Source organism: Mus pahari, chromosome 5, assembly GCF_900095145.1.
Source record: "Mus pahari chromosome 5, PAHARI_EIJ_v1.1, whole genome shotgun sequence".
Lineage (NCBI taxonomy): Eukaryota > Metazoa > Chordata > Mammalia > Rodentia > Muridae > Mus > Mus pahari.
This window is the reverse complement of record NC_034594.1, coordinates 106,599,604-106,620,220: the sequence shown is the minus strand read 5'-3', so window position 1 is coordinate 106,620,220 and position 20,617 is coordinate 106,599,604. Positions and strand designations below refer to the sequence as shown.

At 50.8% G+C, this 20,617-nt stretch overlaps 1 protein-coding gene across 1 annotated transcript in view; it reads left to right on the top strand.

Annotated features, from left to right (window-relative positions):
• Positions 1–20,072, top strand: part of Tmcc2 (transmembrane and coiled-coil domain family 2) — a 35,453-nt gene extending 15,381 nt beyond the window's left edge. The window contains exons 3-5 of the mRNA XM_021197975.2: positions 15,314–16,254; positions 17,503–17,638; positions 18,563–20,072. Coding sequence (XP_021053634.1) covers positions 15,314–16,254; positions 17,503–17,638; positions 18,563–18,874 — 1,389 coding nt within the window. The 3' untranslated portion in view covers positions 18,875–20,072. The remainder of the gene's footprint in view (positions 1–15,313; positions 16,255–17,502; positions 17,639–18,562) is intronic.
• The last annotated feature ends 545 nt before the right edge of the window (positions 20,073–20,617 follow it).

Genomic DNA, 20,617 nt, shown 5'->3' with positions numbered 1-20,617 from the left:
GCCTTCCAAGTCCTGGAATTAAAGGTGTGTGCTGCCAAGCCTGGCTTCTTATCTCTGTTCTGATTTGGAACTGTGAGCTCTGCTGCTGTGTGCCTGGTCCACCTTCATAACAAACCATGAGACTGGAAGAGCAGATGTCATTGCTTCCATTTCATAAGTTAAAACTAAGTCCTTCAAGAAGGGAGGGGCTGCTTGTTCAGAACATCCAGCTAGGTCCTGAGAAAGAGGCACTGTTTCTTCCTATGGTATAGATTTGCTGGACCTGGGGCTGTCCCTCTAGAGATGGGTATGACCCTGGGGGTCTTCAGGAGAGAGAAGTCCTTCCTGTCCTTGGAAGAAGGGTCTTCTAGCCACCTTAAAGCTTTAAGCACCATCATTTGATTCTGCAGACCCAGAGGCCATTGGCTGGCATGAGAAGCGTGCGGCCTGGGTATGAATAGGAAGTATTCTTCTCTCTAGTAAACACAACCCACATGCTCTCTTGCAGGCTCCCTGCAGATACTAGCGTCTATTTTTAATTCATAAGCCTCCCCCAGTCCCCCACACCCCTCACCATTGTTTGCAACGCACCAGCTGGCTTTTAGACCAGAGCACCCTGGTAGGGCTTGAGTTACCAAAACACCCTGAAGTGTTCCTAGGGTTCCTGACTGGCCCTGCAAGGGCTCACACAGAACCCACTCAGAACAAGTCAGGCATCTGGAGCCCTTACTTGAAGGAGCAGGATGTGGCAGAGACAAATGGGGCCTCACAGGAGTCCCAATGGGGGAGCTGGGCTATCATTTGTTCCTCCAGATTCAGCTAAGCTCTGCCTTTAGTTATTTCCCTATTACAAACAACAGCATTCTCCCTTAGCCCCACCCTTCTGCTTTCTATATGTGTGTGACACTGAGAAAGGTCGGCACACTCATGTCAAGTAGGGGAAAATCATTTGTCAGTGAACTGGGTCATCGCAGATGAGCAGACAAAGAGGGTTAACACTGTCTGTGGTTCTGAGTTTGGGGACCCAGCCCTGGGGCACGGAGGAGGTGCTAGCTAGGTTAGGCCATTTGGCTTCTCTGAAAGAAAAGGAGACATAGTCCAGTATGCCCCCCACCCCCTTTCATTTCCTTTTTCTCTTTTCAAAAGCAACTCCTGGAGAACATGGAAACAGAGGCTTCTGTTCTCTTTGTTTCCTTTCTTTGTGCGTGGTTGGACATCCCTCAAAGCCCTTCTCCTCAACTGTCTCTACATACCCCACCTAATCTTTGCCCATCCTGAACCAGTGCAAAGTTTATCATGCTGGAGGCTGGTGAGAGGGTGACACAGGAGCCAGCTGTTTGGCTAATTTCTGCGTTGGCTTGGTCCTGTCTTCCCTTCTGTCCTCTGTGGTTGAGCCACGAAGGCCAGGGTCTATATGGCTTTGAGAGAATCCTGCAGCCAGTAAACTCTGCCCTGCTGCCCCAGGGGTAGGCTAGGGTGAAGGAGTAGGGTCTCCACAGTCATACAGGGGTGAGGTGTTGAGGGGAGAGGTTGTCCCACATGGACAGTTTGCTATAACTTGCAGGTGTTATCTCCAGTGACAGACAGTGGAGGGGGGAGCAGTGAGCTGCAGCTCATCTCCCAGCCCAGGGCAGATAGAGGACATCCTGTGTACTTCCCAAGGATTTATCCATCAACAGAACTTCCCTACCCCATGTAAATAAGTTCCCTGTTTACTTTCTGGATGGTGAGGGAAGGGGCCCACCCTTAGCCCCACCTCTTGGCAAGAGGACTGAATTTTTGGCAGACGCCCAGGGGGCCCTGGTTTATTTACAACTAGCAGTCTGCAGGCTCAGTGGTGGGGCAGGGCTGATTGCTAAGAGAGGTTCCAAACACATCCTCTAGGCCCTGGAGGCCCACGGACTATACTCATCCATTAGGCCCCTGCCATTCTAGGCCTGGTTGTCCAGGGACTATAGTAACTTTTTTTTTTCCAGATCAGACCAGTTGTTCTGCTGGTATACACAAATACAGCAACTTCCCGTATAGCACTGCCACCTTCCAAGTGGCATGGCCACTTATTTACATGGTTATCTATGTTTCTGAGGAGGACAGTTACCATGTCTGTCTGCTCCTCTCCCCATCCCTTCTCTTTACCCCCTTTCTTATTCTCCATATGGAAGGTTCCCTTGCACCGAGTCATCTGCCCTACTCCTTCCAAGGACCTCCCAAGACTGTGCAGCACTTCCAGACGCCCACCAAGCCAAGGCTGGGTGGCTTTGATTTGTCTTAAACCGTTATGCTCCCTGGCTCAGTAAGCCTTGAGCCCTCTGCTGCCCTGGGTGTCCTGTCGTGCCTGCAGAGTCAAGATCTACTTTAGTGTGATTTCATTCCTCCTCTTCAGATGAGATTGTTTGTTCACGTTGTTGCGGTTCTGTTCAGATGTGAGAGGGGCCAAAGAATAAAGATTGCCCTTGATGCCAGATGTCATAAGCAACAGCAGCTCCATTTCTTTCAGAGCGTAAGCTGGGTCTTCCTGCCCCAGTACACTCCCAGCCTCTAAGGCAGCCTTCTTTTGCCTTTTCCTTACTTCACTGATCTCTCTGGGTGGAAATACTCTGCCCTCCTGATTAGCTCTGGATTCTGGAGTGTACAATTGCCAGAGGTACTGTGTACGAGTTGGACAACTCTACTGTTACCTAACCCCTGTTGCTAAGCTCGGGCCAGGGCCTGTGGGAGATGAGCTCTTTGTCTACAACCCATGGAGTTGAGATCATGCCAGTCTAGACACAGGTAGCACACTATAGCCAAGGCTTCATCACTACCTCCCTCAGCCTTTGGCTCCTTCGGCCATGCTGTGCCCAAGAAGGTGTGCTCTGGGTTTGGGTGTGAGTCCCCAGCCAGGGCTAGTAACCGTCAGCAGTAAGCAGAGCTCTGTCATCCGGCTCCAGACTGTGTGGAGCCAGCACTGGGATGTGGGCATGGGTCATGGGAGTTGGCAAACATCTCCCAGCTACTGAGAACGCTCTTCCCTGCATCTGCCACATCCCTGAGATGAGAAACGTGACCCTGGTCCCTCGGTGCCAGGTGAGGCAATGGAAATACAGTACCATTAACCTGATCCCTGCATCTGTGTCTTGTTCTCGATGCAGTTTGTACTTTCTGGCTTTATCCCTGCCAGGCAGAGGACTCTGGAATAAAAACAGAGGTACAGAACACACAGCACCACAGCCCTTTGAGGATTCTCAGATAACTGGGGGCTCTCCTGAGCTACAGTGGGGAGGTTAGTAAGGCCTTCTCCCACCTCTCCTTAGACTCCAGGGACAAGTGCCAGAATGTCACAAACAGAGCATCAGGCATATCTTTGTGGCCCTGGCTCCTCAAATATTCTAGAGGTCCTCTCTGCACCCTTGCCCCTGGACCCCAGATGCCAGTCTAGTTTCCAGTATATTCCTTTCTCTTCTTTACGGCTCTCTTGATACCCCTACCCCCACCCTAGAACTGGCTTGCTATCCACAGCTAGTGAATAATTCAGCATGTTCAGCAAATGCTAAATCAGATCCATAGTGATACTGTGATCAAGAGGCCCCCTTGAGGGAGGCTGGAAAGGTGAACCTTGTCCTGGATAGACAAGTGCCCTGTAATATTAACTTCATTATATAAGGTTTCTTTGCCTCCTGAGAAGGCAACTTCAAATGTTACCTGGGTCCTGTTCCTGTCTACTTACCTTTTGGGGGACTCCCTGGCCTTGTAGGCATGCCTCTGGGACATGCTGGTACCAACAGTCAGTCAAACAGCCTGCCACAGTTTGCAGAGTGCTTTTATGCATATTTCTTGTTTAATCATATCAGCTCCTGGTAAGCTCAGAGCCCTTGAGTCAGCGGGAACCTACAGGAATTGTGTTTTAATCCCCTGCTTTAGGGGAAAAAAAAAGTGCTCAATTATTTGTGGCAAATGGGGTCGGGTAGAGGGTACTTCGTGTCCTAAAAATTGTACAGAAAGGAGATACCATTTCCTCTGGGTCACCTTCTTCAGGGCCTGTTCCCAGTACATCCTCCTCTGGGGAGCAGAGTACCATACAGAAGTGAATTTTGTTTGCTCAACTGTGAGCCAGTTAGACAGTTGTTTCTACTGACCAGGTTCCCATGCCCAGGAGTGACAATCCTGCCCCGACACTCCCCCCTCCTCCACCCCAACCCCAGAGTATCTGAGACATTAGATCAACAAAAGCCTGGCAGGCAGAGGAGACGCCTTCTCCCTTCCTGAAGGCAGCTGAAAGGTCTCATGGTATATGCACGCCAATGCTGTGCTGGGGCTTTCCCCTCACTAGACCCTCTGTTTACTGCTTCAGCTCCTGGGGCTGTGTCTCCACACACTCCTAGGGTGTATGCCATGTCTTCCCACATACTCCTAGGGTACGTGCCTGCCTTGATTCCTTGACTGCTGCAGTTCACAGTTAGCAATATAAACCATTCTTTTGTCTTCCTAGCAGAAAGCAGTACCCACTGGTGACCTGGTTAGGTCTAAGAGTAAGTGTGGGGTGATGACTTTTCTGACCCCCATTTCCAGGGGAGGCGTGGTGAGCTACCAGCCTCCGGAGAAGCCTCGATGGGGCTTTGCCACACACGTGCAGCCCAGGAGTCTTTTGTCTTCTAAGGAACTGAATTTAACTGCTTCTCAGCTGTTCTCAGGCTTCTTACTCTGTAGAATGTGTGGATGCTGCTGAGCAAGTTTTACATTTTATTTGTGTTCCATGGTACTAGGGAGTCGAGCCCTGGGCTTCATGCCTGCCGAGTAAGGACTCTACTGCTGAGCTATGCCCAACACTATTTATTATATTTTTAAGAGAAAAAAAAGTAAATGGCATGATTTGTTTTATTTAAGGCAAGAGAGAATAATAAAATAAGGCAGAGGAAAACAAAAATATTAAAGAAATAAGAACCTGATATCAAAATTGAGTGAAGAGGAAATATGATATGTAAGGAGAAGCTAAATGAGGAAGGAGCCAGTGTGAGAGAGAGCTGAGCCCTGTGGGGTGTGCAGAGGAGTGTGGGCCCAGACCTGGGCTCCTTCCAACTTCCTGCTCCAGGACAATGTGAGCCCATCTATGGCCCCCAGACTTAGCTCTGTGTGGCTAAGCTGGGGTCAGATACCTCCAGCTGCAGCTCATCTGCCTCAGCCTGTAGGCCGGTGGTGACAGCTGCTTCTGCCATGCTACTCTCTCTTGCTCAGCCAGAGCATGGAGGAAGTGACCAAGAGGGATGGCCAGCACTTACTAGGAAGTATGTGTGCCGTTTGCCCAGCAGCACATCTTCTTTGCAGAGAGAGTTGCTTGGTGACTAATGGGCCTTCAGAGCCATGGCTTGAATACTTGTGGCAGCTTGCCCCATGGCTTTTGCCATTCTCAGCGTCACTCCAGATGACAGTTACTTTTCCGTCCCAGGCTAAGTTGTGAAGGTACTGTCTGTGAAACTGGGATGTGTCCATGGGCGTACACACCCACATGTGGTGAGAGGGCCTCAGTTCTAATAACCTATTTCAGTAAGGTGTGTCAGGCTCCATGTAACATTGGCAGCTAGCATGGCTGAGGCACAGTTTACACACTCTCTCCATGCCTATGCCCATGCCTAAGCCCATTCTGACTCATTGGCCTCATCCTTCGGGCCGCATCGCTTGTATAGTTTGTGGGTAGTGGGGTAAGGATCTCTATCAGCCATTCTGACTTTCAAGCACTCTGCCAGGCTCCTGGAAAGTTAACTCAGCATCCACGGAGCCCATTCTGCACATATCTTCCTGACAGACATATTCACCTTTAACTCCTGCCTGCCCTTACACACACACACACACACACACACACACACACACACACACGGCACCTATGGATGCTTTCAGCCTACGTTCAGTTTCAGCAACTGTGGAACCAAGCTTGAAACACAAGGTCGTGCAAATGATCCCTGCAGCTCGCAGTGGCAGATTGAGGGTCTCTGCTCATGGACAAAGACAAGGACAACCTCATAGAGAAGAGGGGCTCTGCCCACCAGCTTGCCATGCAGACACTGAACAGTCCCTATTTGTTCCTTTTCTCTTAGAGACTACTGGTTCATCCCCTGAGCTCTTCCCTCCCTCTTCCTGATCGCCATTGTGATGAGCTACTCTAGGAGTCAAGCTAACGTGTCCTTTCGGGGGGCAGTTTTCCCCATGGCCATATTAATGCCATGCAGCCTAACAGAACCATTTTTCTGCTCTTCTGAGCTTTGTGGGTCAGGAAGTGTGGGAAGGAAGCCCTGCCTGTCAGAGAGAGCTCTACAGTAAAAAAGAAGTTGGGGGTGGTAGGAGAGAACCCTAGGTCTTAGCTCTCCCTGACTTCTGGTCTCCTGTGGTCACTGACACTGCCTCCTCTTCCTCAGGTTATGGGCGAGTGAGATGGTTCAGTGGGTAAAGTAAAGGTACCTGCTACCAAGCTTGGTAACCTGAGTTATGGAGGGAGAGCACCAACGGCAGCAGGATAGCCGCTATCCTCCATATGTCTGCTGTGGCATGTGTGCCCATACTCATACATACACTGAACACATAGATAGGTAGGTAGACAGACAGACAGATAGATAATGAAATAAATATAATTTTTTAAAAGAAAAAGGAAAGGGATGTCTAGAAAGAGACGGATGAGGGAATGCCTTGGAGGACATGGGACTTTCCCAGGGAATCATGGGAAGCCCAAGACCTTAGGCAAGAAGGTATCCTGTGCTGGTGTGCACTCTGAGCCTGGTACACCCCCCGCCCCCGGCTCACATGCCTGTGGGTATGCTGCCCTGTGGGCCTAGTGCTCTTGTACTTTTGTATACTCATACACTGTCCTAGTCAGTTTTCATACTCACATCCTTCCCTGTGGAGAGATGAGGTGTGTCCCTCCCTCCTGACAACAAAGCCTGAAGTGCAAACTCAACCCTTTACAAGGAGGAGCACAGGTAGAAATGTCAGGCATTTGCAGACTTTATATTGTATATTAAAGTTGTGAATTTAAAGTCATTTGGCCAATAAATATATATCTATATGTACGCAACAATGAAATTTGCAAGGAGGGTTATATGGGAAGGTTTGGAGAGAGGAAAGGGAAGGGGGAAATGATATAATTATATTATAACCTCAAAATATAAAAGAAATAATTTTAAAAATTCTTAGTTCTGGGGCTAAAGAGGTAATTCAGAGGTTAAGAGTATTTTGCTCTTCAAGGATTCAAACTTGGTTCCCAGCACCCACATTGGTGGCTCATAACCATAACTCCATCTTCAGGGGACCCAATATTTCTGGCTTCCACAGGCACCTGTACTCACATACACACACATGCATAATTTTGATATTTTTTTTAACTTTAAAAATCTTAAGGCCGGGCAGTGGTGGCGCATGCCTGTAATCTCAGCACTTGGGAGGCAGAGGCAGGTGGATTTCTGAGTTCGAGGCCAGCCTGGTCTACAGAGTGAGTTCCAGGACAGCCAGGACTGCACAGAGAAACCCTGTCTCAAAAACAAAAAACAAAAACAAAAACAAAAAACCACCACCAACAACAATAAAAATCTTCACTTGGTGAGGCTCAAAAGGCAGGGATGGGGAAGGGGCTGTCTTGGGGTTAGGATTTCAAGTCATTCTTGTTCCCCCCTGGGATGGGTCTGCTGCAGAGAGCTTCCACTCCAGCTCACTTAGATAGTCGGCCATCACCCTACACTTTCATTGTCAAGGGAGATCTGCCTCGCGATGGCCACAGGAAGGGCCCTAGATAAACAGAAGGTCTACTCCTTTCCTTCCTTTAGTTTAGTAGGGACAGCAAAACTTTTTATTAATAACCATTATACAAAAGGAACAGTGCTTGTCAAAACATAAAGGGGAGTTATTTATGGAAGTAGGAGCTGCTTAGCGTTTTCCCAGGCCCCATAGGTCAGAGATGGCTCCAGACATGGAGACCTGTGTGATGTGCCTTGCCAGCCTCCTCACAAAGCCTAAGTCAGCAGCTGACACATGTTTGCATAGTTTCCAAGACCCTGGGTGGGGGATTCCTGGTCTCGGTGATTTTGGCTGCAAACCTTGGCACTGGCTCCTAGAGATAGCACTGGGCCCTCCTTATCTCTTGGGACCTTCTTGAACTTGGGACTGCTGCATCAGTATGATCCACACTGGCCCTCAGTATTTAAGCCCTGTGTGCTTCTTGAGGCTCAGATGCGTGCAGAGTCTCTGCCTCGGGAAAACTGCTCAGAGCCGGTGGACCTGGGACTCTGCAGGCTCTTTCCTCACCACTTGCTGCCCTCCAGCGTGGCCCTCTGGCCCCCTCTGCTGACCAATAGGATTTCCTACCGGGACTGCACAGATGAAGCCCAGGGAGAAAGAGATGGCTGTGAGTTGGCTATCTTTGTTGTCTCGTGGGTGGTGTCTGCCTGGGCAGTGCTAGGGGACAGAAAGCGGGGAGCAGGAAGCAGAAGCCAGGAGGGAGCCACAGTGGTGTTCAGAGCAGAATGGGTTCCGGGGACTAAGTCTCAGAACAGAGGAATTCCCTTATTGAGGCTGGCTGACTCCTCTGGGCCATTACTGGGGAATCTGGGGTGGAAGTGACCATGCCTTAAGTCACTAAACAGGGAAAGAGGAGGCTCTGAGTGGGACCCCTTCTGGGAGACTCACTTCCATAATGCGCTAAAGTGAGGAGTTGGTCAGTCAAGCTGCTGTGAGAGGATTTCTGATCACTGAGTTCATTTTTGGGCATGAGAGGAACTGGTCAGTGCCTGTCTGGTGGATGAACTGTACTTGTCCTATATTTGCTTGTGGCTTTCCAACCCCTGCACACAGCCCAGCCAGCCATACTATGATATCTTCCTACTCACTGGGCTGGGGAAGAGGTCCCTAGTCACCGCTCCATCCTCTGGCTCGATAGACCTCCATAGATCCTGCCAGATGGGAAAGAACAGACATGTGCCCTGGGGGAGGAGAGAATCTAGAGCAATCCGCCCCTAATCCCTGGCTGGGCCTCACTCAGACTGGAGATGGCAGCTTCAGAGCCTGGGAGTTTTAGCATGCCTGCTAGAAGACCCCGGCTCCCAACAGCCAGCCCAATGCTGCCCAGGGACTGTGATTCTGGGAGCCTGGCACTGTCCTCAGACAGCTGGGGCCTTAAAGCTCCTGGCACCTCATCGCCAGCACGACTGTGGGAAACAGTATCTATACAGGTGAGGCTCTGGGTTGGGGGAGGAAAGACTTCGATGTGGTAGATGCAGTAGGGTTATTGAATAAAGAAGTCAGTCCTTGAGGTTGTCAAGCAGCAACATCCCTCTGTGGGCTCCTCAGAACCAACCTCTCTCCTGCCCACTTGTAGAGAACTCTGGATGCAGAGGAGCTGGCATGAAATTAAATGCAAAGGGTGCTTCTAGTCATGGTTGCTTCTGTGTTCAGGAGTGTCAGGGAGAGGGAAATGGAGAGGTTCTGGGAGCATTGACCCTCATGGACCAGAGAGAGTTTAGGTCCCTAGCATCTGACTGCTGGAGAGTTAAAGAGACTTTGAAATCAAAGAGCAGCTCCAGAGTCAGTCGCACCAAGAGCCTGTGGCTCTACAGCGATGGAAGGAGAACAGTAGACATTTATGTGGACAAAGGTGCTTTGTTCTCCGAATGGCCAGGGCTGAAGGGAGGACATAGCTGTGGCTGCAGCCACGAAGTGGTCCAAACAGGATCAGAAACCAAGGTGTAGGGAAGGTTAGAGCCTCCTCCAGCACCAAAGAGTAGTCCTTAGGAGCAGAGCAGGCCTGAGGGCTGCAGGAGGCACACTGATGAAAGGCGGGTAGCTACACGTGGCCTTGGCATGGATGGGTGCGGCATGAAATAGGAACGTGTTCTCTCATCTATGTGTAGTCTGTACCCAGTAATGCCCTCGTAGAAGCAATAAAGGGCTTACAAAGCCACTGGGGGGATACTCTGTCCCCTCGTGTGGCTTGAGCTGTTGTTATGGGGATCTTTCCACCTTGCTCTCCATATATACATATGCCCTTTGGGTGGCCTATTGAGTATCTGACATCTGACCCCCGACCCTCTGGAGAAAGGGCCCTTAGGCTTCCTTGGTATTTCTCCCATATTACCCCCTTGCCTGCCTGGAAGTACTTGGATCAGTATGATGACTTATGCAAAGCTGGAGCTAACATTTCCATGGGCCCCATATGTTCCCACCAGGAAGAAAGGGGCATCAGTCTGATAAGGTAATCCCTGCTACACTGGAGCCGAAGCAGCCCTGACTTCAGGGCCTGGGGCTGGAGGAGACTTTCCTTCTGCCCACTACCGTTTTCCCATTGGCCAAACTGCCTCTTTGAGGCTGGAAGATTTTAGCTGGCCATGGGCTTTCCTTTCCATCTTGATCTGGATTTAATTCCAGAGAAACTTAATTTGGGGGGGGGGGGGGTTTCAAGACAGGGTTTCTCTGTGTAGCCCTGGCTGTCCTGAAACTCACTCTGTAGACCAGGCTGGCCTTGAACTCAGAAATCTGCCTGCCTCTGCCTCCCAAGTGCTGGGATTAAAGGTGTGCGCCACTACTACCTGGCCCAAGGGACTTAATTTTTAAAAAGTAAAGTAAATCAGTGTTCCCTATCCCAAGAGTTGATACAATCAGTCTCTCCAGGACAGTAGTGAGCTGCTCAGAGCGTCTCTGCTGAGTCACTGCTGAGTCACTAGTCCTGACAAACTCCCCCCACCTTCAACCTGCACACTCACTGAGCTCTGATGCAGTGGAAGCCAGACTCCACCCTCAGGAGCAGCATCCTGCATGGTCCCACCTGTGTGGCCAAGCACATAGACAGATCAGAGTAAACACTTCACTAAAGAGAAATCCAGGAGACCAAAAGACCTGTTTCTTTCCTCCTCCTCCTCCTCCTCCTCCTCCTCCTCCTCCTCTTAAGAGTAACGTTACTGTTGCCTTTCTGACTAGACATGCCGGCCCACTGTGGGTTCCCTGAGCTTCCTGCCCGGGTGGTGGAAGGCCCTGGGTCGACTTGGGAACACAAGCACAGAAGCGTGATCTCCTCACAAGCCGTGGTTATTTCTATGGCCCGTGTACATATGATGCTAAAGAAAGAAAATGAAACATATATAGTTACTACCTTTTTCTCCCTTGCTAAAGCATGACTTAGGCAAGTTGATAGTGTCTACCATCTGCCTGCCATCTTCCAGGATGCTGGGCTATCGTTCAGTGGGGAGGGCAAATGTCCCCTGGCCAGGTTAATGCAAGGACACTGAACTCAGGCCCAGGAGGAGGCAAGAACCCCAGAGGGTAATGGGAGCCAAGGCTGGGGAAGTCCTGAGCCAGCAGCCTCTGTAATTTGGCAGAGTACCTAATCCAGTTTCAGTTTGTGTTGCTGAAGCAGGGTAGGAAGATAGGTCTGTGGCATGACCAAAGATAGCAGACAGGTTGCCCAGCTATTCATGAACTGTGGGGAGATCTCACTGAAGCCAAGACAGAAACAAGAAAAACTGGCCCCAGAGACTCAGAAGTCACTCCAGCTCTGCCTTAGCCAGAACATTCATCACTGTGTCTTGAACTTGGGTATAGCCGCAGCCCTGGCTAGTAATAAGTAGGACCATGTCATGGACTCCCCACTCCCGGCTAGTAAGCTCTCTCAGTAGGACCATGTCAAGGACTCCCCACTCCTGGCTAGTAAGCTCTCAGTAGGACCATGTCATGGACTCCCCACTCCTGGCTAGTAAGCTCTCTCAATAGGACCATGTCATGAACTCCCCACTCCCTAGGTCTGCCTTGCCAGATCTTGCCTTAATCTGCTCAGCCTATTCATGGGTATTCATCCCAAGTCAGGTAGCCACAGAGTGGACCAGCCTTTCTCAGTCAGGCAAGTAGGGTAAGGGGACCATGCCGTGGGGGCTTCAGCCCCAGATGTGGTACTAGTAGCTGTCAGAATGAGTGAGTAAGGCTTTGCACCATTTGAAGAGAGGAGCTGTCTTTGTAGCTAGGCCCTGCTCCAAGCTGGGGGCCTGGAGTTTCCACCTGCTGATGACAGGCACTGAGTCACCGCACTGTTCCTCTCTCTGTGCAAGAGAGAGGCACTCTGGCAAGATTCTTCTCTGCTGATCATGAGGCAGAGCGAGACAGCCAAGACACCCTCCTGTGGCTACTCTGCGATGGGTGGGTCCTGCCCTTCCCTGCTCGTGCTGCACAGCTCTAGCTCCTCCCAGTTCCAGATCATCTTTATAATCCTCAGGGAGACCCCATACCCATCAGGTACCCATTTCCCATCCCTTCGCTCCCCTAGCCCTTGGCAACTACTAATTGGTCGCCTTTGTCTCTATAGATTTAGCACTCTGGAAATCTCACAGCATGGAACCATTCAGCATGTGGCCCCTACTTAGCAAACTGTCTATGTTCTGGCATTATCAGAATGCCCTTTCTTGTTGTGACCAAACAGTAGTCCATTATATGGACTGTCTCACGTTGCTAGCCCATTCATTGGTTTAAATGCCATCTCTGGGTTGCGCCTACCCTTTGGCTATTGTGAAGGGTGCCACTGTGAACTTGTACCAGTGTCTATTTGAATACTATTTTCAATTCCTTTTGGTATTGCCATAGTTAGCTTTAGCTGTCAACTTGATACAGCCCAATGTCCTCTGAGAAGAGGGAACCTCGACTGAGGAATTTCCTAGGTCAGATTAGCCTGTGGCCATGTTTTTGAGGAGTGTTTTTTTGTGGTGGGTGGGGTTTTTGTTTGTTTGTTTTGTTTTTTGTTTTTGTTTTTTGAGACAGGGTTTCTCTGTCTATCCCTAGCTGTCTTGGAACTTGCTCTGTAGACAAGGATGGCTTCAATCTCAGAGATTTGCCTGTCTCTGCCTTCCAAATATTGGGATTAAAGGCATGAGCCCCCACTGCCTGGCCAAGGTATTTTCTTAATTGCTAATTGATGTAGGAGCAAGCAGCCCACTGTGGGCAGTACCATCCCTAGGCAGGTGGGCCTGGGCTATGTAAGAAAGGTAGCCAAGCAAGCCGAAGGTTCCTCCATTTTGAAAGCAGCATTCCTCCATTGGTTTCCGCTTTAGGTTCCTGCCTTGACCTCCCTCTATGATGGACTGAAACCTATAAGGTGAAATAAACCCATTTTTTCCCCAAGTTGCTTTTTGTCGTAGTGTTTATCACAATAGCAGAAAGCAAACCAGAACAGGGGCACACCTCAGAGTCGAACTAGACAGTTAGGAAATAATTCTGTATTTACCTTGGTGAGGACCGATCATGTGTATCCCTCCATTGGCTGTACCATCTCACCTTACCAGAAAAACATGAGGATTCCAACTCCATGAACTCTCTCTCCTTTCTTAAAACACACTGAGCCCATCTAGTGCAGTGTGGTAAGACCATCTACTGGAGCATGGGGAGCCTTCCAAGGGCCACATCCTGAAGAAAACGTACTTCCTCATCCAGCAACTCAATTGCTGATAGCCTCTCAGTCAGGGACAGGATTTTATGAACACTTCCCCCTGCTTGCTGAGACTTTGGCTGGCTTTGTCATGTCTGCACAGGTTTTGTGCACGCTGCCACAGCCACTGAGTTCATGCGTGCCATGGCCCTGTTGTGTCCAGTAAATAACGTTCTCTGCAGATGTCTACCGCCTGTGGCTCTTACTTCCCACCGGAATTCTCTCTGAACCTTTGGGGTTGGGGGAGTGGTGTAGATGTCCCACTGAGGAGGTTAAAGGGTTCGGACATCTGTGGTAAAGCCAAGTTCTTGTAGAGTAAAGGTTATGTGTCACATAGAGAACTTACTTTGTACAGTTCTGTCAATATTGAGTACATATGCTTTGATAACCTCTTAAATTTAGCCCAGCTTGATTGTAGGCATCACTCCCCCAGGAGAGAACTCTGCCTAGATTCAGATGTGTCATCTATCATGAACTTAGGAGACACCATCCATGTAACTATCCCATGAAAAGTGAGAGCTGGTATGATTCCACCCATTATGCAGGCAAAGACACAGAGGGATCACAGCAAGGGGTGACGGGTGTGGGAGGGTTAAGTCCAACAAGGTGAGACAGACCTTGGGATGGATTGCTCTGGGGAGACATGAGTTGGGTTTCAAAGGCCAGAGTCTGAGAAGAAGAATCCTCAGGCAGAAGCACCTGCTGGGAAGGTGAGGGACATAAAGGGACGCCCGAAGCCTAGCAGGAGGAAAGCCCTTACTTCAGAAGTTTGTCCTCTTAGCATCCTTAGGGGATCCGTGACTTGAGAAAGCCTAAGAGGTCCCCCTCCCTGCCTCCAGAGTCTGCCATCACTGTTACTATGCGTGATGTTTTCCAATAACTTGTGCCTTCAGTTAGAATTATCTCTGGCTGTTTCCAGTTCCTGTGTGTGTCTAGGCTGCTCTCTCTTGTTTAATCCCTTTCACAACACGGAATTTACCTCACCCCTGCCCCTCAGGGATCTGACCCAAGCTCGCTTCTGACGTGTAGTGATAAGGTATCAGGACTCAGCTTCGGACACTGGGGTTAGTGGGTTCCCAGCCTTCCCCCACATCTGTCCTGCATTCATATCTTCTCTACCCTCTCCTTCCCCCTCATTCTTTTTCCGGCCTCTCCTCTTTTTCCTCTGAGTTTGAGCCACTCTGCTGTACTCAGGAAGCCTGACTGTCTGGTAGGTTGGGAACTGGGTCCTGCCTGTCTGGTGGGTAGGGGACAGTGTCCTGCCTGTCTGGTGGGTAGGGAACAGGGTCCTACCTTCCTTCTTGCACATCCTCCCCTTCGAGACTCTTCCAGACTCCCAGCCTCTCTTGGCCTGTGGGTCTTTACACTTCAAGGAGCTGCTGGGCAGGGTGGGTGGGTGGGTGGGCGGGCGGACTCTCTTCTCCCAGTATTTTCTTCTCTGAGAGACTGGGAGAGGTCGAGTATTCCCACCATTATGAATCAAAGGAGATTTCTGATGCCTTCAGAGACCAGGAAGGTAACAAGACCCTAGGAGAATTGTGGATGGGGCCAGGGACCCATGCAGGTTGTTAGGAAGAACATGGAACAAGGGCTGGAAGGCATGTGGACTTTCATGGCTCAGAAGGACAAGAATACTTAAGGCAGGAGCCTAATTAGGAGAATCCAAAGAGACAGCTTACCCCAGCTCTGGTCACACCCTGATCTGCTTAGACTTCATTTCAGAGAAAAAACTTATAAAGGTCATGACGGCATACCACTGTGGGGGCCTACTGCTTCAGGCTCTTCCACTGAAGTTATACTTCACCCTGCAGGCATTGTCTAGGTGGAGAAGCTGCACCCAGAGCTGTCCTGAACTACACAGAGACCAGGCCTAGACCCTTCCCATGTCTCTTGATTTATTTGTGCTTGCCTCTTTCCCAGGGTGACAAGGGAGATCTTGTGGCCCTGGGCCTCCCCTCTGGCCCTGGCCATGGTGACACTGATGGACCCATCAGCCTGGATGTGCCAGATGGAGCGCCGGACCCCCAGCGGACTAAGGCTGCCATCGAACACCTGCACCAAAAGATCCTGAAGATCACTGAGCAGATCAAGATCGAGCAGGAGGCGCGGGATGATAACGTGGCAGAGTACCTGAAGCTGGCCAACAATGCAGACAAGCAGCAGGTGTCGCGCATCAAGCAGGTGTTTGAAAAGAAAAACCAGAAGTCGGCCCAGACCATCGCCCAGCTGCACAAGAAACTAGAGCACTACCGTCGGCGCCTGAAGGAGATCGAGCAGAATGGGCCCTCGCGGCAGCCCAAGGATGTGCTACGTGATATGCAGCAAGGGCTGAAGGATGTGGGCGCCAACATGCGTGCCGGCATCAGTGGCTTCGGGGGTGGTGTGGTGGAGGGGGTCAAGGGCAGTCTTTCTGGCCTCTCGCAAGCCACCCACACTGCGGTGGTGTCCAAGCCCCGGGAGTTCGCCAGCCTCATTCGCAACAAGTTCGGCAGTGCCGACAACATCGCCCACCTGAAGGACCCCATGGAAGATGGACCCCCTGAAGAGGCAGCCCGGGCGCTGAGTGGCAGTGCCACATTGGTGTCCAGTCCCAAGTATGGCAGTGACGATGAATGCTCGAGTGCCAGTGCCAGCTCAGCTGGGGCAGGCAGCAACTCTGGGGCTGGGCCAGGAGGCGCACTGGGGAGCCCTAGATCCAACACTCTTTATGGTGCCCCCGGAAATCTGGACACTCTGCTGGAGGAGCTGCGGGAGATAAAGGAGGGCCAGTCACACCTGGAGGACTCCATGGAGGACTTGAAGACTCAGCTGCAGAGGGACTACACCTACATGACCCAGTGCCTGCAAGAAGAGCGCTACAGGTGGGTACCTCTTGGCTTCACAGCTGTGTGGGGGCCCAGTGGGGAACAAGCAAGCTGCTCTGAGCTATGGAGGCGACTGCAGGGTTCAGCAATGCCAAGAGGAACCTCCGCAGAGCTTTCTCCAGAATGGAAGAGGGGGCACAAGACCTCTGGAAGGAAGGTTCTGTTGGTCTCAAGATGTCTTGGGGTGGTTCACGCTTAAAATTCACAAAGGGGAAACTAAGGCCAGCACCATAGCTATGCTCCTCTGGAGAGGCTGTTGTTCAGAAAGAACTTTGGAGGCAGTTTCTTGGGTTCAAATCCCAGAACTTGCTTTTAGTACCTCAAGCAGCTAGCACCCTGGACCTGGTTTCCCTGCTGAGAAGTGAGGATAGCTCTGACTGACATCGTGGAGTGGTTCTAAGAGTGTATGAGCTGGCTAGGTGTGATGGTGCACACCTTTAATCCCAGCACTCAGGAGGCAGGCAGGCAGACCTCTGTGAACTGAGGCCAGCTTAGTCTATACAGCAAGTTCTAGGCCAGCCAGAGCTACACTGTAACCATGTTTTTTTGTTTTTTTTTTTTTTTGTTGTTGTTGTTATTGTTGTTGTTTTGCTTGTTTTAAAGAAAAGGCTGAAGAAGTAAAATGCAAAATGGAGATAGACATGTAGGGTGGACAGTTGGAATGCCTCAGACTCCTGAGGTCAGGAATGGACTGGAGGCTGATCCTCCCCCCACCTCCTCCCTTTCTGGGATTTGGGGGATCTTGCCCTTAGCACTTCTTTCTAGATGATAGTTTGTAAAATTGAGGGGAAGCCCACCTAAAAACTCATCACCCTCACTTTAGAGTCATTTTTTGATACTTGGTGATTTTCAGAGTAGGGGTCACATCCTTTATACCCCAGGATCTCTGCTACCCAGAGAGCATCTTAGCCAGGGTTTAGTAATCTGGGCTGAAGTCACTTAATCCTGAATTGCCTGACAAGAGCCATGAGGTCCCAGACAGGTTCCCTAGTAGTCTCTGTCTCATTCTCGCACCTGCCAACACGGACGACCTCGTCCTGTCTCATGAGGCTGTGTGAGAATCCTCTGAGGTGATGCTTAGCACAAGGCTGACACAGAGAAATGCTGCGATGTCACGGGGGTTAAGACGAGAGCAGGACTGGACACATGGGTGGGCTGCATGTCGCTACTGACTGGCTCCTTGGTCCTAGGGAGAGAACAGCCAAGTAGCCAAAGAAATGGTGTTACCTGCCCCCTTTCCCCTAGGTATGAGAGGCTGGAGGAACAGCTGAACGACCTGACTGAGCTTCACCAGAATGAGATGACCAACCTAAAGCAGGAGCTGGCCAGCATGGAGGAGAAGGTGGCCTACCAGTCCTACGAGAGGGCCCGGGATATCCAGGTATGGCGGGGCCACCCTGGGGAGGTCCCAAAATGCTGACAGAGCCAACAGCAACTGCCCTAACCGTAGGCACAGGGTACAGGTGACAGTGTGGGGGTGAACATATCACATGGGACACACGAGCAGGAGCATATCCATGGGGCCAATAAGTACAGGAAGCCAAAGAGGGGAGTGTTCGTGGGGTAGAGATAAGAGCAAGGAAAGACTTCGCCCAAATACATGCACTATATAAAGGCAAACCAGTGGGTAAAGGCCACCTTCATTTGCCACATCTTTTTGGTGACAGTTTTACAAATGAATAATTGTTATTTCCAGGCATTTCCTTGCCTCAGTATGGAGCTGGGATCAATAAGCAAGGCTTTCTTCCTTAGATCCTCCTCATACAGTCTTCATTAAAGTGTTCTGTTCCCAGTCCCAGCTGTTTAGCCTGTGCCCTTGGCCGTCGAGAGGGGCCATGTGCTACCACCTTCTTGGTACAGTAGCATACTAGTCTATTCTTTGCTGTAGCAAGATGCATGAGGTTGGATAATTTGTAAAGAGAAAAGGTCTGCCCAGCTGTCACTGGGGTGTGGAGTCATCCTCTCCTTAGAGTTGGTAAGGAACTCACAGCTATAGCCTCCCTAGGGCAGGAACTGTCACATGGTGAGGCACAGAGATTTGGGGGTCAGATTTTTTTTCCCACTGGATCTAACTCAGAGTCCAGCAATCCTACCAGTGACTTATTTCTTTACAGTAGACACACACACACACACACACACACACACACACACACTAAAAGCTCACTACCCTGACATTGCCATGCAGAAAGCAAGCTTTTGAGCTTCCCCCGGAGGCCACACTGAAGCCCTACTGGAATCTGTACAGGTGGACTGGGCTCGGTCTAGGGTCTCAGCCACTCTGGGCTCAAGCACTCTGTCCCCACAGGAGGCTGTGGAGTCCTGCCTGACCCGAGTCACCAAGCTGGAACTGCAGCAGCAGCAGCAGCAGGTGGTGCAGCTAGAAGGTGTGGAGAACGCCAACGCCCGTGCTCTGCTGGGCAAGTTCATCAACGTGATCCTGGCACTCATGGCCGTGCTGCTGGTGTTTGTGTCCACCGTTGCCAACTTCATCACCCCCCTCATGAAGACGCGCCTCCGGATCACCAGCACCGCCCTCCTACTCCTCGTCCTCTTCCTACTGTGGAAGCACTGGGACTCGCTCACCTACCTCCTGGAGCATGTGCTGCTGCCCAGCTGAGCGGCTGTCGTCCCACCCTGTGCTCTCCGGATTCCACTGGCCACAGGCATCTCCAGGAGGGCCCGGGGCTCCTGTGTCCCTTGGGGTCTGTCATGTGACCTGTTTGGCCCCTAACTGTCCCTTCTTTTCACTGCTTCTGTCTGACACCATCTCCCTTTCGGCCTGAAGGTTTCGGAGAGGGTGCTCTGGGCTGGAGGGAGCAGGGACACTCACAGCCAAGTGGAGCAGTGGGGAGGCAGACACCAGGGCTGCGTTATTTGAATTATTTGCAGCCACGTGGGACTTTTCTGGGCTGACCGGAGGATGCTCTAGTCATGAAAGCCACTAAGATAGAAGGCCAGTCTCAATTTCCCTAGGGAAGAGCCCATCCTGGAGGCAGCCACAGTTTCCTCCCATGGAGATGGTCTGGATAAAAGCCAGTGGGAGACTATGCTGAGCCCAGAGAGTGCAGAAAGGGGAGGGTCCCCAGCCTTGGGGCCAGAAAGCAGGCTTGGCATAGCCACTGGGAGCTCAGCCTCCCCTCCCCAGGCTTCTCCTTCCACTTGAGCTGGTTTGAGACTGGTTTCTGGAGGCTGGGTAGGGTGTGGCTTTGGGTTTGTGTTTTTTCTGCTCATCTTTCTGCCTGTTACCGGGTGTGCTGTTTTTCTGAAAAACAGGCCCCAAGGGCCCTGAGCCTCCAGCCCAAACCCTTAGACCTCTGAGATCACGTTGAGTTCTATTTATTTATTTATTTATTTCCCTATTTATTTATTTGTTCCCACCCTTCCCTCACTGCTACCCAGCTGGGCTCCAGAGAGAGGGCCCTGGCCGTCCTCCTTCTGAAGCCGGGACTTATTCTTGGTTCATCATACTCTAGACCATGTATCCTCTGGTGTCCTAGCTGGAAGAAAGGGCGTGTGGCCATGCAGCCTGCTCTCCCAAGCTGCCCCAGCAGGTGGGCAGGAGGGGTATGGCCTCTTTTATATATATATATTTATTTTATATGTGTGTTTGTGAGGAAGAGGATGTTTGTCATTTTTCCTTAAGGCTCTGGAGTGTTGTGTTCGATTCTGCACAACCCAGCCTCCCCAAGGGCCTTTCCAAGCACAGTGGGGATTTCTTAGAACAGGAGAGAGGAATCCATGAAGCAGGAGAAGCAGTGCCTGCCAGCTGTGGTGGACCTTCCTAAGAAATAAATATCCTTTATGTTTTCAAACCAGACTGTCTGGTGTCTGCTGATTATGCCATCTCTGAAAAATCACAGGATTTCTCCCCATACTGAAGCATTCTGGGTATCATCTGTTGGCCGGATGTTGTCTCCCTTATTGAATGAGGAATACACACACACACACACATACACACACACACACACACACACACACACACACCACGCACGCACACACCTGCCTTGCTCTGAGCAACTTAAATGATGTGCCTATCATTCCATCCAGCCCCAGCTTTGCTGGAGCGCTTCCCAGAAGGGAAATGGAGAAGCTCCCATAGATGCTATGACCAGTTGTAGCCACAAGGGGTCAGCAGAGTCCATACTCCAAAACCTCTCTCAAGATGAAGTCCTCAAGGCTACTGGTGTTAGCTTGGCTTTGTCACAGTTGTTGCTCAGCTGAGGCAGGGAATACCAGCTTTCCAAGTGTGGTGTGGCCCTCTACATAGCAGACGCCTAGCACTTAGCGCCTGCCCTGTGGTTGTAGCGCCTACACCTAACAGCCCCAAAGCACTTCCCAGCAAGAACTTTGTGGATATTTG